This window comes from Mustelus asterias, chromosome 3, assembly GCF_964213995.1.
Source record: "Mustelus asterias chromosome 3, sMusAst1.hap1.1, whole genome shotgun sequence".
Classification (NCBI taxonomy): domain Eukaryota; kingdom Metazoa; phylum Chordata; class Chondrichthyes; order Carcharhiniformes; family Triakidae; genus Mustelus; species Mustelus asterias.
Genome location: NC_135803.1, coordinates 37613108 through 37626406, shown reverse-complemented (window position 1 = coordinate 37626406; position 13299 = coordinate 37613108). Strand labels below are relative to the sequence as shown.

The 13299-nt window shown below is 44.8% G+C and overlaps 1 protein-coding gene across 1 annotated transcript; it reads right to left on the bottom strand.

Moving 5' to 3' along the window:
• Nucleotides 1-9877: 9877 nt before the first annotated feature.
• LOC144483546 (transmembrane epididymal protein 1-like) lies at nt 9878-10953 on the bottom strand. Its single transcript, XM_078202189.1, has one exon. The coding sequence runs from the start codon at nt 10951-10953 to the stop codon at nt 10045-10047; it is 909 nt and encodes a 302-aa protein (XP_078058315.1). The 3' UTR covers nt 9878-10044.
• Between the last annotated feature and the right edge of the window lie 2346 nt (nt 10954-13299).

Sequence of the window (13299 nt, the reverse complement as noted above, 5' to 3'; positions counted from 1 at the left end):
TTCCCCTGAATTCTTCAGGCTACACCCAAACATCAAATGCCAGGCATAACTTCAGCCTTTGGTGGTGCTGAGCAGAACACTACTGCTCTGAAGGGTTATTTTGTCCCAGTAGTCCCCTTCAATTACCTGGGCTTGTCCTGAGCCCTTTTTACTTAAAGTCTGCTCCCCACAGTCCATTTCTTTGCTCCTCCCTTTTTCCTTAACTCGGACCAGTTTCTGTTCCCTGTCTCTATCCCTTACCCTGGATTTCCTTTTGGAACCTCTCCCTGTTCCCTCTCCCCTGTTTGGGATCTCTCCCTGTCCCTCTCCTTTGTCCCGGGTCTGGGCCATTTGCTGCCTATGACATTCCGCACCTGGTCTTTGCACCAATTTCCTTTCTTTTTTCAATGTGCTGGGCCTGTCCTGGTTCCAATGAACTTAAAGATGCTGAACTGTGTTTGTGCAGCCCATGCTGGGCCTACATACGCGCAGAAAGTCTGAGGTCTTTCAGGAGTTGAAGTTCCCGATCTCTGAACCCATCTTTAAGGTAAGTCTGGATTTCATAACAGTAGGAAGAGTAAAGAGAGCCATAATAAAACGAAGGATACAATATTAAGGGGGTGGAAGGAACTGTGGGTATATGCATACAAATTATTGAAAGTACAAGAGAAGGTTGACTAAGCGACTAATAAAGCATAGGGGAACCTGGGATATATAAATAGGACATTCAATACAAAGGATGGAAGTTATGATGAACCTGTCTCAAACACTGGTTCAGCCTCAACTGGAGAACAGTTTTGACAACGCACTCTATGAAGGATGTAAAAAGATTAGAAATCGTGCAGTAATGATTCACGAGAATGGTTCCAGGGCTGAGGAACTTCAGTTCGATGGATAGATTGCAAAAGCTGGGGTTGTTCTCCTAGGAGAAGAGAAGATTAAGCAGAGATTTGATGGAGGTGAGTCTGGACAGAGTAGATATAGAGAAAGTCTACTTGGTGGAAGGATTGCGAATCAGAGGGCACATATTAAAGATGATTTACAACACAAACAACAATGAGGAAAAGCATTTTTATGCAATGAATGGTTAGGATCTGGAATGCACAATGCACTGCCCGAGAGTCGAGTGGAGGCAGATTCAATCATGGCTTTTAAAAGAGAATTGAAAATTTAGCTAAAGAGAAAATCTTCCCATGGCTACAAGGAAAAAGTAGAGGGGTAAGGCAAGACAAAGTAATCTGAATGACCTCCTTCTGAGTCGTAACTATTCTATGATTCTATGATCTCCCAGTTTGCAGCTCATCATTGTATTAAGATGGTCAGCAATGCCATCTTCATGAGGACCAGCCAGTGTGTGCACTTCCCACTGATCTGGCCATTAAGGCAAAGAGAGTGAAAGGACTTGGGCCCATCACTGAATTCCCTCAGGTGCAGAATACCTTTGACACGTATACTTATCAAGGCGCGCACAGGACAGGCAGCAGCCTTCATCAACGTGAAAGGTGCCCACTCCATCGATGTAGAACTGGTCCCTGTGCACCACAAAGCTCTGCTCAAAATTCCCAATATGACACCTACATCCTAAGACAGTCCCAGGTGCCTGACCTTTTCAGGCCCTTTGTGCATCTTTAGGAGTGAATATTGGGTGATGGGGGTTACCCACGAAAGAGATGATTACTTACACTTGTGAGGAACCCAAGTACAGCTGCAGAGGGGAAATACAACAGCTACAAAGGGACAACTTGAACAACCACTGAGCAGGGCATTGGCCTTCTGAAGACATGGTTCAGTTGCCATGTTAGATAGGATGGAACTCTTCAGTATGTCCCAGCAAGGGTCTTGTGTATTGTGATAATGTGTATTGCTACAGGGGGGAAAAGCTTTGATTTAAATCAAGGTATTTAAACACTATTTGCCTTTACCAAATTCATGCTGGCTTTCCTCAATTAATCCATACTTAATAAAACTGTGAGTGAAAGTGCAGTGTGTGTGTGTTGGGGTGGGGGGCAGGAGTAATGAGAGTGTGCATGTGTATAGGGGGGATGAGAATGTGTGTGGTTGGGGGAGGAATGAGAGCGTAGTGTGTGTGTGGGAGTGAGAGAGTGAGTGTGCGTGTGGGATTGAGAGTGTATACATATGTGTGTGTTGGACAGTGAGAGCAGTGCTTATGGAGGGGGAGTGGGAGAGTGTGTGTTTGTGTGGGAGAGAGTGAGAGTGGGATTGAGAGTGTATTGGGCTGATTCTCTCAGCCCGCTGGGCAGTTTTTGCAGCACAGTGGGCTGGGAGACTCAAGCAGAGGCCATTTTGTGAGCTCCCCGCTAGGCACCATGGCCTCTGCGAGGCTCCAGCAGCCGGATTTCTGGCACCATCTGCTCTGCGCCAGATATTGATGCAGAGCTGAACAAATTATTCTAATCCTAATTTAAATATCCTTAACATATAATTGGCAGGCCCAGGACTGAAGTCTGTGGGCCCACTAGCCTCTTCCCAGAACCTACCCCCCCCCCACACCCCCCACGCCACCAGGAGTGTTTCACTCCAGCGCAGTTTACAATAGCTCCCCAGTTGCAGGGATCGAGCAGCCTGACTGCTCAAGAAGGAAACTCGCCACTGCCTTCTCAAGGGCAATTAAGGATGAGCAATAAATGCTGGCCTTGCCAGTGACACCCACATCCCCATCAATGAATTTTAAAAAGACAAATAATTACTGCTGTTATTAAGAAAGTCAGAGACTAATTTGAAGCAACATAAAATAATGAAGCTTTAACAACACTGGAGGCAATTCCCTATATTTTGTTTGCATGATGTCTACTGATTTTCTGTATATTACATCCATCCTACGATATTAAAACTATTTTTAAAAATCTGCTAACAAAAGGACTAGTGTGATTTTCTTTAAATAATGCACTTTGGAAAGACGTAGCCAGAACTCTCCCAACGTTTAAAATGGCAAATAAACCCACAAAGTAATCTTTTTAGCCGTCAACATGAACTGCTTTATATTTGTTAGGACTCTTTTGCCCAAGGTATAAATGTAGAGTGTAAGTTGAAATCAATTTAAAAATGCATAGTCAATTCTTGAGCCAAGCCAATGGGATAATTAAGTAGTCAGATGTAGAAACTTAAATTAGTGAGTAACACTATGGCAACAACTTTAACAAAACCCACCCTTCCAGACACAGTGATTGATGGTTTTACATCTCCCTATTTTACTCTCCATTGAGGTCATGGAAAGCAAAGTTGGGAGCGGTATATACCAGTGTTCCACTCCCTTAGCTTCCCATCATCAAGTTTAATGCATCCTCATTATACTTGATTGTTTTGTCAATTACTAGCCATTAAGAATCTGAGGTATTTTCAAATGTTAAGCTCACAAGTGATCCAGGTTGTCAAATATTTTATTTTGTAAATCATATTTCTTTTATTTCATCACAAGGTTTCAAATATTATTTAAATCCTGCTTGTAATAAGTGAATTATCAGACTGTGATTGCCTTGTCACGCAACACATTCTTGCAATTAATATTTTTAACAAATACTTCCAGTGAACAAAAACAGTTGTACTTTTCTGAGATGCAAAGATATTTTCACTCAAAAATGAAACATATATTTAATTCAGAGGGAGTCCGATACTGTGTAATTTCCTACAATTGCCTCTGTTACACATATCAAACCATTGCTGGGCTCTGAACAGAACACCAAATGCAAGATAGTTACACGACGTGCACGGAGTTCAACCATGATTACATGGTGCATCCATGTTCGTGCATGGTTCTGCTGTTCCACCATTTAAACCCAGCAAAAATGCAGTTAATGGAGTTGATTTTTACTTGGGCTGGAAATTTTCAAAGAGGGCACCAAAGCCGATGGTGATCCATCTGACATTCCCTGGCCTAAAGGATTCTATCTCCTCAGTTGCATTAGCATTTCTTGCTGCTGACTCCTACATAAAGTCTGCAGGAATATAATGGAGGCTAGCAGCTGGCGAGTCCATGGACTCCAGCCATTGTTGAGGTTAATGGATTGAACGGTAAGGTCCTCCCTAACATGGAATTTTAAATTTCATTGTGGTGCAATGACATTATCGGGTTGTTCAACATAATGTGGATTCCCGAGGGTTTGTTTAATTCAAATGAATGAATAACTCGATATTTATAGTGTTAAAAGGGGGCTGTATAATGAAATTCTGAAACTGCCTCTCATGATTTTTAAACCACTAAGATTAATGGTCACTAACTCATCAGCCTTGGCTTCAAGATGTGCATAACTGTGACAGAAAAGATGTACACCAACAGCACTCACTCAACACTAAGAAGTTGGACTAATATGGAGCTTTTAACACAGAACCATGTCACAAACACTTTGGAACATCAGTCCTTGTATTTCTTCAGAATGCAATTATACTCACACCAAAGAGAAGTAGACTGCATTTTGTCACCAAATTTTATGTGATTTGGAGTTTTAATCTCACACAGCAATAGCTTAACTTGCAGTTAGATATGATATTAATTATTACATAAGCATTGTCAGAACTGTATTACAGTCACATATTTGAAATGAGTTATTTTTTATATCTTCCTTCAAGCTACGTGCAACATTCTTCACAGTGGCTGCTTCAAACTATTTGATGCTATCGATGAAAGACTTCATTTCATACCTCAGCTGAATTTCAGGTAACAATACAGTATAAACAACATGATCCATGAAATCTTTAAAGTTTAGGATGGAAAATAGATCATTTTTCACATTTCTCTGTTGAACTCCACCAACATAGCTTAATTTCAACAAAAAAATAATTTACACATTTTCAGTTTTATTTAGTTCACTCTCTGGATATGGGCATCATTGGCAAGTCCAGCATTTATTGTCAAACCCAAGTTACTCTTGAGCAGCTGATGGTGGTTCCTGAATTGTTGCACTCCGTGTGGTGAAAGTTCTCCCACAATGATGTTTCACTGGATGTTCCAAGATTTTGACATGGCAATATTGAAGCAATGCTGATACTTGTCCAAGTCAGAATGGTCTTGAAAGGAAGCTTGTCGGTGATTATTTTCACATGTACCTAGTATCTTTGTTCTAGGTAGTGGAAGCTGTGGGTTTGTAAGCTGTTACCAAAGAAGCCTTGGTGAGTTGCCACAGCACAACCTGTGAATGGTGTGCTCTGTAGCTATGGTACTACAACGTCCCAGAGGGCGTGGATGTTTAAGCCAGTGGATGAGGTGCCAAACAAATGGACAGCGTTAGCCTAGGTTGTGTAAATCTTCCTAAGAGTTGGCGGAGCACCCAATCAAGTACAGTGTATCCCCTCACACTCCTGACTTGTATCTTATAGGTGATAAAGAGGCTTTGGGAAACACAAATTTAACATTGTATTCAAGTCTCCCAAATAGCTCAACAAACTTCTCTCATGAGAATGTAACCATAGATACTAAGAAATATCCAGGTACCATTCTTAATCTTTGTTGGCCCAGCTGATTTCAGCAAGGCCATGATAGGATTGCTCCACTGGGGCAGAAGGGGGAAATTTAGCCTTTTGTTTTGTTATTGGGATGTGAATGTTGCTGGCAAGTTTAGCATTATTACCCATCCTTAATTGCATTTGAAGATGTGATGGTGAGTCACATTCTTAAACCGCTGCAGTCCATGTGACATAGATACACTTAGAGCATTAAGAGGGAGAAATTATCAGGATTCTGACTTAGCAACACTGAAGGAATAGTAATATGATTCTAAGTCAGAATGGTGCGTGACTTGGGGAATTTGCAGGTGGTAGCACACACTCAAACACACAAGAAATAGAAGCAGGAGTGGGCCACCAGACCCTTTAAGCCTGCCCCGCCATTCAATATGATCATGGCATCAACTCCTTTCTGTGCCATTTCCCCATAGCTCTCTATTCCTCAATCTATCAAATATTTTTCCACTTTAAATACTTCCAATGATCCAGCTTCCACCACCCTTTGGGGCAGAGAATTCCTGAGATTCACCACCCTCTGCGAGAAGAAATTTCTACGCACCTCAGTTTTAAATGACCAGCCCTTTAACTTGTAGCTATGCCCCCTTGTTTGAGACTCTCCCTCTAGTGAAAACATCTCACCATCTACCCTGTCAAGCACCCTGGATCTTACATGTTTGAATACGGTTACCCCTCACTCTCCTAAACTCCAAGGAATAAAGACCCAGACTATTTAGTCTCTCCTAATAGGACAACCCTCTCATCCCAGGAATTAATCTGGTGAATCTCCTTTGGACTGCCTCCAATGTTATTATAACCTTTTTAAGGTAAGGGGACCAAAACTGGATCAGTATTCCAGGTGAGGCCTCACCAATGTTCTGTACAAAATGCTGTTTTCCTTCTTAACTACTAGCTGGACCTGCTTGCTACTTTTTTGCGATTCATGCACTAGAACACCTAAATCCCTCTGTACTTGATTCACCTGCAGCCTCTGTCCATTTAGATAATAATCTGCCTTTTGATTCCCCCTATCAAAGTGCATGACCTCACATTTCTCCACATGAAACTCCATTTAAATTCCCATGTGTCCATTGCCCTTGTTCTTCTAGGTGGTAGAGGTTACAGGTTTGGAAGGTTCTGTCTTAGGAGCCTGCAGTGCACCTTGTAGATGGTACACATTGCTGCTACTATGTATCGGGGTGGAGGGAGTGACTGTTCAGAGCGGTGGATGGGCTGCCAGTCAAGTCCACTGCTTTGCCCTGGATGGCGTTAATCTTCAATGGTGTTGTTAGAACTACATTTGTCCAGGCAATTGGGAAAGGCTTTGGGGAATCAAGAGGTGAGTCACTCTCTGCAGAATTCCAAGCCTCTGACCTGCTGCATGTTCTCCCCGTGCCTGCATGGGTTTCCTCCGGACGCTCCAGTTTCCTCCCACAGTCCGAAAGACATGCTGGTTAGGTACATTGGCCGTTTTAAATTCTCCCTCAGTGTACCCGAACAGGCACTGGAATGTGGCAATTAGGGGATTTTCGCAGAAACCTCATTGCAGTCTTAATGTAAGCCTACTTGTGACACTCAAATAAGCTTTAAAACTTTTAAAACTCTTGCAATCATAGTATTTACAAGGCTGGTCCAGTTATGTTTCTGATCAATGGTAACCCCAGGATGTTGCAGGGATTCACAATGTCGTTGAAAGTCATGGGGAAATGGTTACGTTATTTCTTGTTCGAGATGGCATTGCCTGGCACCTGTGTGACGTGCATGTTACTTGCCACTTATCAGCCCAAACCTGAGCATTGTTCAGGTTTTACTGCATGTTGACATGGAAAGCTTCAGTAATTGAGAAGTTGCGAATAGTACTGAACATTGTGCAATCGTCATTGAACAATCCCACTTGTGGCCTTATGATGGAGGGAAGTCATTTATTCTTAATTTCATCCCACCCTCTCCAGTTGAATTAAGAACAATTTAAGTTTAAGTGTATTTATTAGTGTCACAAGTAGGCTTACATTAACAATACAATGAAGTTACTGTGGAAATCATCTAGTCACCACACTCCGGCACCTATTCGGGTGCACTGAGGGAGAATTTAGCATGGCCAATGCACCTAACCAGCATGTCTTTCGGACTGTGGGGGTAAACTGGAGCACTGGGAGGAAACCCATGCAGACACAGGGAGAACTTGCAGATTCCGCAAAGGCATTGACCCAAGCCAAGGAATCGAACTAGGGTCCATGAGGCTGTGAGGCAACAGTGCTAACCGCTGTGCCACCGTGCCGTCAATTAAACAAGACTAACATGAACAATTATTATTATGGGTAAAAGAGGGCAAGTGGGTTTGCATGGATAAGGTGGGGGGGGGCAAGGGCCTGAGTAGAATGCTCTGTCAGAGACTCGGTGCAGGCTTGATGGGCTGAATGGCTTCCTTCTGGACTGTACAGATACTATGATTCTGTGAAGTGCTGCCTGTGGAAAGAGTCAATGCAGTCTAAATGTGTACCATGTAAAATCAGTGGCAGCTTGTTTTGCACCCTATTGACTTCAATGGAGAAGTAAATCAGTTGGAGTATAAACTAAACCCAATTCACCATCACTCGTTTTAAATACCCATCCAAGATAAATTTCTACCCAATATCTTCAGGACACAAGAGGGAAGTCCTCAAAGGGGGAAAGATATATTCGGTATGTGAATGGTTCATAAAGGGAAGGCTCACTGAATCCAGATAATGCAAGTTGTGTGGAATAAATAATGAAGTGAGCCACTAAGGTAGCTGGTAAACATTCAGGGCCCGATTTTACCATTTGGAGTCTAAGGGCCGGATCCGGGCGTAATACAGATTCGAGCCCGGAATCCTCTTTCCAGCACGCCCATACGCTTTTTGCCGGCTCATGCATGCGCATGCGCAGTTCAAAAAAAGTCTGAAGCAGCGCGCCCGGGCGGGAAAGAAAAAAAAGCAAAGAGAGCGGCTCTCTGACACATGGAAGAGTTGGCAAAAGTTATACCTGCTCTTGTTAGAAAAGTTCTAACAATCTAATAATGCTATTAAACTCAAAGCTTTTGCTGAAAGATTACACTTGCATCTATTTCAACTGTCTACTTTTGTTTCAGTAATGAATGTGAGCTGCTTGGGTTATTTTGGGCTGATTGTGTCTACTTGCAGGGCTCAAGTGAAAAATAAAGTGTGCATTTCTGAGAATCTTCAACCACACAGAACAAAGTACATCTATATCATTTTGAGTGTCTGTTCATTCCTGTTGTCATGATGTGGAGATGGCGGCGTTGGACTGGGGTAAACACAGTAAGAGTTTTAACAACACCAGGTTAAAGTCCAACAGGTTTTTTTTTTGAGAGCAGATATCCACTCCATCTGACGAAGGAGCAGCGCTCCGAAAGCTAATGGCATTTGCTACCACATAAACCTGTTGGACTTTAACCTGGTGTTGTTGAAACTCTTACTGCATTCCTGTTGTCACAGAGACGTCTCCCCATCAACATATTGTAAAATAAATATATAACAAACCCAGTACTTGTAGTGTATATCCTGAAGCAACAGTTCTTTAGAAGAAATTGCTAGTCCCAGGAACATCTAGGATATACTTAAGAAGTTAAATATTTTCAATCAAATGAATGTAATGGTAGTTTATGCAGAAAAATTAGTTTATTAACTTTCTAAAGTGTAACAATATTTTGAAAAGAGATGCTTTTTACTGTTAACGGATAGGAATTAAAACATTCAAATGTTTCAATTCCTATCCTTTAACAGTAAAGATAATGAATGGTTTACATGCTTGGAATGGTTTACGTCCTCCCCCCACCCCGCGCCCCCCCCCCCAACCAGAGATCCATCCTCCCCCCTCCCCCCTCACACTCGCAGAACCGCCACCGACCCGGGATGGCGGAATGGCTGCGACTACAAGACACCCATAAGTACCGGAGAGCTTTCGGACGCCATGCACCTACCTCCTCGCCAACCCTCACTGAGGAAGCGCCGGCTTCCGACTTTTATTTAGCAGGTCGCTAAAAGCGCGGATCCGGATCGGGCCGTGCAGTGGTAGAGTGGGATTTGGCGGTAGAGTTGGGCGGGCAGTTCATTAAATCGATTTAAATGCATGCATTTAAATAGTCCGGCCGCCCGATTCAGGTGCGGACCGGATCCCCGCGCCCGAATCGGGTGTCGGTAAAGCCGCGATCTGCTCGGATTCGGGTGCAGATTGCGTTAAAGGCCCGACACCCGAATTTACCGTGATTTTGCGCCCGTTTTCTTTGGTAAAATCAGCCCCTCAGTCTGCAAAGCATCACAATTCTTGCCAGATACCCTTATAAATTTTCAAATACTATATTTTCCATTAACAAAGAGGAAACATGACTAAAAAAGATCGATTTAAATATTATTTCTTCCAGTGCAGAATATATAAAAAGTTAAAAGGGACACACTGTTGATGCCTTTCTTATTAGATTTCTTACCTGCCTGACTGTAAGCAAAAAAAGTAAAGCAGGAAATACTTAAACCTTTCTGAGTTGGAGCTCAATGATGGGAGTTGAAATTGAACTTTAAAGTGGTTTGGACTATTGGCGCTCCTACTTAAGTTGCAATTTGTGTCGGGCAACATTTAAAAGTCACATTCTTGGAGCAATCGCGTTTCCTCCTCTGCAGCCTGGAGTTTGCCATATTCCGATGGGTGGCCCGCAGCGTCGGCCCGCTTCAGCTGGAAGCTGGGCTGGGTGTCCAGGAGAGCCGCACGCCAGGAGCAGCGGCTGTGCCACAGCGCAGTGAGCCAGAAGATGGCCAGCAGCAGCACGATGTTAAGCGCGACATGCCAGCAGAAGAAGCTGGTGATGAACATGAGGTTGGCCATGTCGTCGCTCCTCCAGGCTTGGCCGCTGAAGGGTCTGTAGAGGATGAAGGCGGCGTGGAGGAGCCAGGTCCCCTGGGTCATCACCAAGCAGGTCTTGGTGAACCACAGGACGTGGTCGTTGGGTCTCCAGATCTCGGCGGTGAGGACCAGGCAGACCAGGCAACAGGCGAGCAGCAGCAGCGTGTGCACCGAGTTTTCCACCCGTTCCTTGCCGTGCATGTGAGAGTACAGAAGCAAGGCTTCGATATAGAAAGCCAGGGCGATGCCAATGCTCTCCAGCAGGTAGAGGCGCCTGGGCAGGCAGGCCTGGCTCAGGATGTCCACCCAGCCACTCAGTGCGAAATAGGAATACATGGTGGCGTGCTGCCACTCATTGGGGTGTATGAATGGGAAGTCAGGCTTCTCTCTGTTGTACAGGGTCAGTTTGTACACTCCCGGTGGGTAAAAGAACTCCGCCAGCACTGCCAGGGTCCCGTAAAGGATCTTCATCACCCCCTCAGCGGGAATCCGCTTCAGGCAGCCCCTGAATCCCGGCTGCCGAGCCGGGGACACCAGTGGGATCCTCTCGCCCCGAAGCATCATCAAGGAGAACTTGAAAGCGTAGAGAACGCCGAAGGACAGGAAAGCCAGACCCGGCGAGATGTGACCGATGAAGGTGCCCATGCTGTGGTTACACACCCGGCTGCTTTGTTGTGTGAATGAAGGATTGCCTCCGCGATGAACCTGTCAAACCACATCCCGGCTGCTTCTCTTAAAAAAACATTTCCTGGGAACGCCTTTTACAGCTCCCTTTTCTTAAAGCACCTGTTCCCATAACTGTCAACTTGCAAAAGGCCAACTCCAGCGACATTCAGTAGAAAGTGAGCAAGCTTTAACCCACTGTAATAAAATTCACACCTCTTTTTTGTTACACAGGAGTCAAGGACAGTAACGCCCGGGGAATGTTCTTTTGCCAAGTTTCTTTATTAATAAGACTCGATTCTTTTGTTAGGTTTCTGTAGCGATGACCACTCCCACCCCTCCCCCGCACACACTGATGTGGTTATTGTTAAATAGTAAGAAGTCTCACAACGCCAGTTTTATTTGGAATCACGAGCTTTTGGAGCATTGCTCCTTCATCAGGTCCTTCATCAGGTGAATCGGAGGTACCTTTCCACTCACCTGATAAAGGAGCAGTGCTCCAAAAGCTGATTCCAAATAAACCCGTCAGACTTGATTTGATTTATTATTGTCACATGTATTAGTATAAAGTGAAAAGTATTGTTTAGAAACATAGAAACATAGAAAAACTACAGCACAAACAGGCCCTTCGGCCCACAAGTTGTGCCGAACACATCCCTACCTTCTAGACCTACCTATAACCCTCCATCCTATTACGCTCCATGTACTCATCCAGGAGTCTCTTAAAAGACCCTATTGAGTTCGCCTCCACCACCACTGACAGCAGCCGATTCCACTCGCCCACCACCCTCTGTGTGAAAAACGTACCCCTAACATCTCCCCTGTACCTACCCCCCACCACCCTAAACCTGTGACCTCTCGTAGCAGACATTTCCACCCTGGGAAAAAGCCTCTGAGAGTCCACCCGATCTATGCCTCTCAACATCTTATACACCTCTGTTAGGTCTCCTCTCATCCTTCGTCTCTCCAAGGAGAAAAGACCGAGCTCCCTCAGCCTATCCTCATAAGGCATGTCACTCAATCCAGGCAACATCCTTGTAAATCTCCTCTGCACCCTTTCAATCTTTTCCACATCGTTCCTGTAGCGAGGCGACCAGAACTGAGCACAGTACTCCAAGTGGGGTCTGACGAGGGTCTTATATAGCTGCATCATTATCCCCGGACTCCTAAACTCAATCCCTCGATTGATAAAGGCCAGCACACCATACGCCTTCTGAACCACCTCCTCCACCTGCGGGGCCGATTTCAGAGTCCTATGGACCCAGACCCCAAGGTCCTTCTGATCCTCTACAGTACTAAGAGTCTTTCCCTTTATATTGTACTCCTTCATCCCATTTGACCTACCAAAATGGACCACGATGCATTTATCTGGGTTGAAGTCCATCTGCCACTTGTCCGCCCAGTCTTGCATCCTATCTATGTCCCTCTGTAACTTCTGACATCCCTCTAGACTATTCACAACCCCACCAACCTTCGTGTCGTCGGCAAACCTACCAACCCATCCCTCCGCTTCCTCATCCAGGTCATCTATGAAAATGACAAACAGCAAGGGTCCCAGAACAGATCCCTGGGGCACACCACTGGTGACCGACCATTTAGAAAAACACCCATCTATACCCACTCTCTGCCTCCTTTGGGCAAGCCAGTTCTGGATCCACCGGGCAGCAGCCCCTTGGATCCCATGCCCTCTCACTTTTTCTAGAAGCCTTGCATGGGGGACCTTACCGAACACCTTGCTAAAATCCATATAAACCACATCTACCGCCTTCCCTTCGTCAATGTGTTTAGTCACATTTTCAAAGAACTCCACCAGGCTCGTAAGGCACGATCTGCCCTTGACAAAGCCATGCTGAGTATTCTTGAGCATACTAAACCTCTCTAAATGCTCATATATCCTGTCCCTCAGGATCTTCTCCATCAGTTTACCAACCACTGAAGTTAGACTCACCGGTCGGTAATTACCTGGGCTATCCCTATTCCCCTTCTTGAAAATAGGAACTACATCCGCAATCCTCCAATCCTCCAGCGCCTCTCCCGTCTCCATTGACTACGCAAAGATCATCGCCAGAGGCTCTGCAATCTCTTCCCTCGCCTCCCACAGTAACCTGGGGTACATCCCATCCGGACCCTGCGACTTATCTATCTTGATGCCATTCAAAGATTCCAGCACAACCTCTTTTTTAAAGTCCACATACTCAATCCTTTCAGTCCACCGCACCCCCGCAGTACATCCACCCAGCTCCTTCTCCTCTGTGAAAACCGAGGCAAAATACTCATTGAGCACCTCTGCCATTTCTACTGGTTCCGTACAAACTTTCCCGCCTTCAC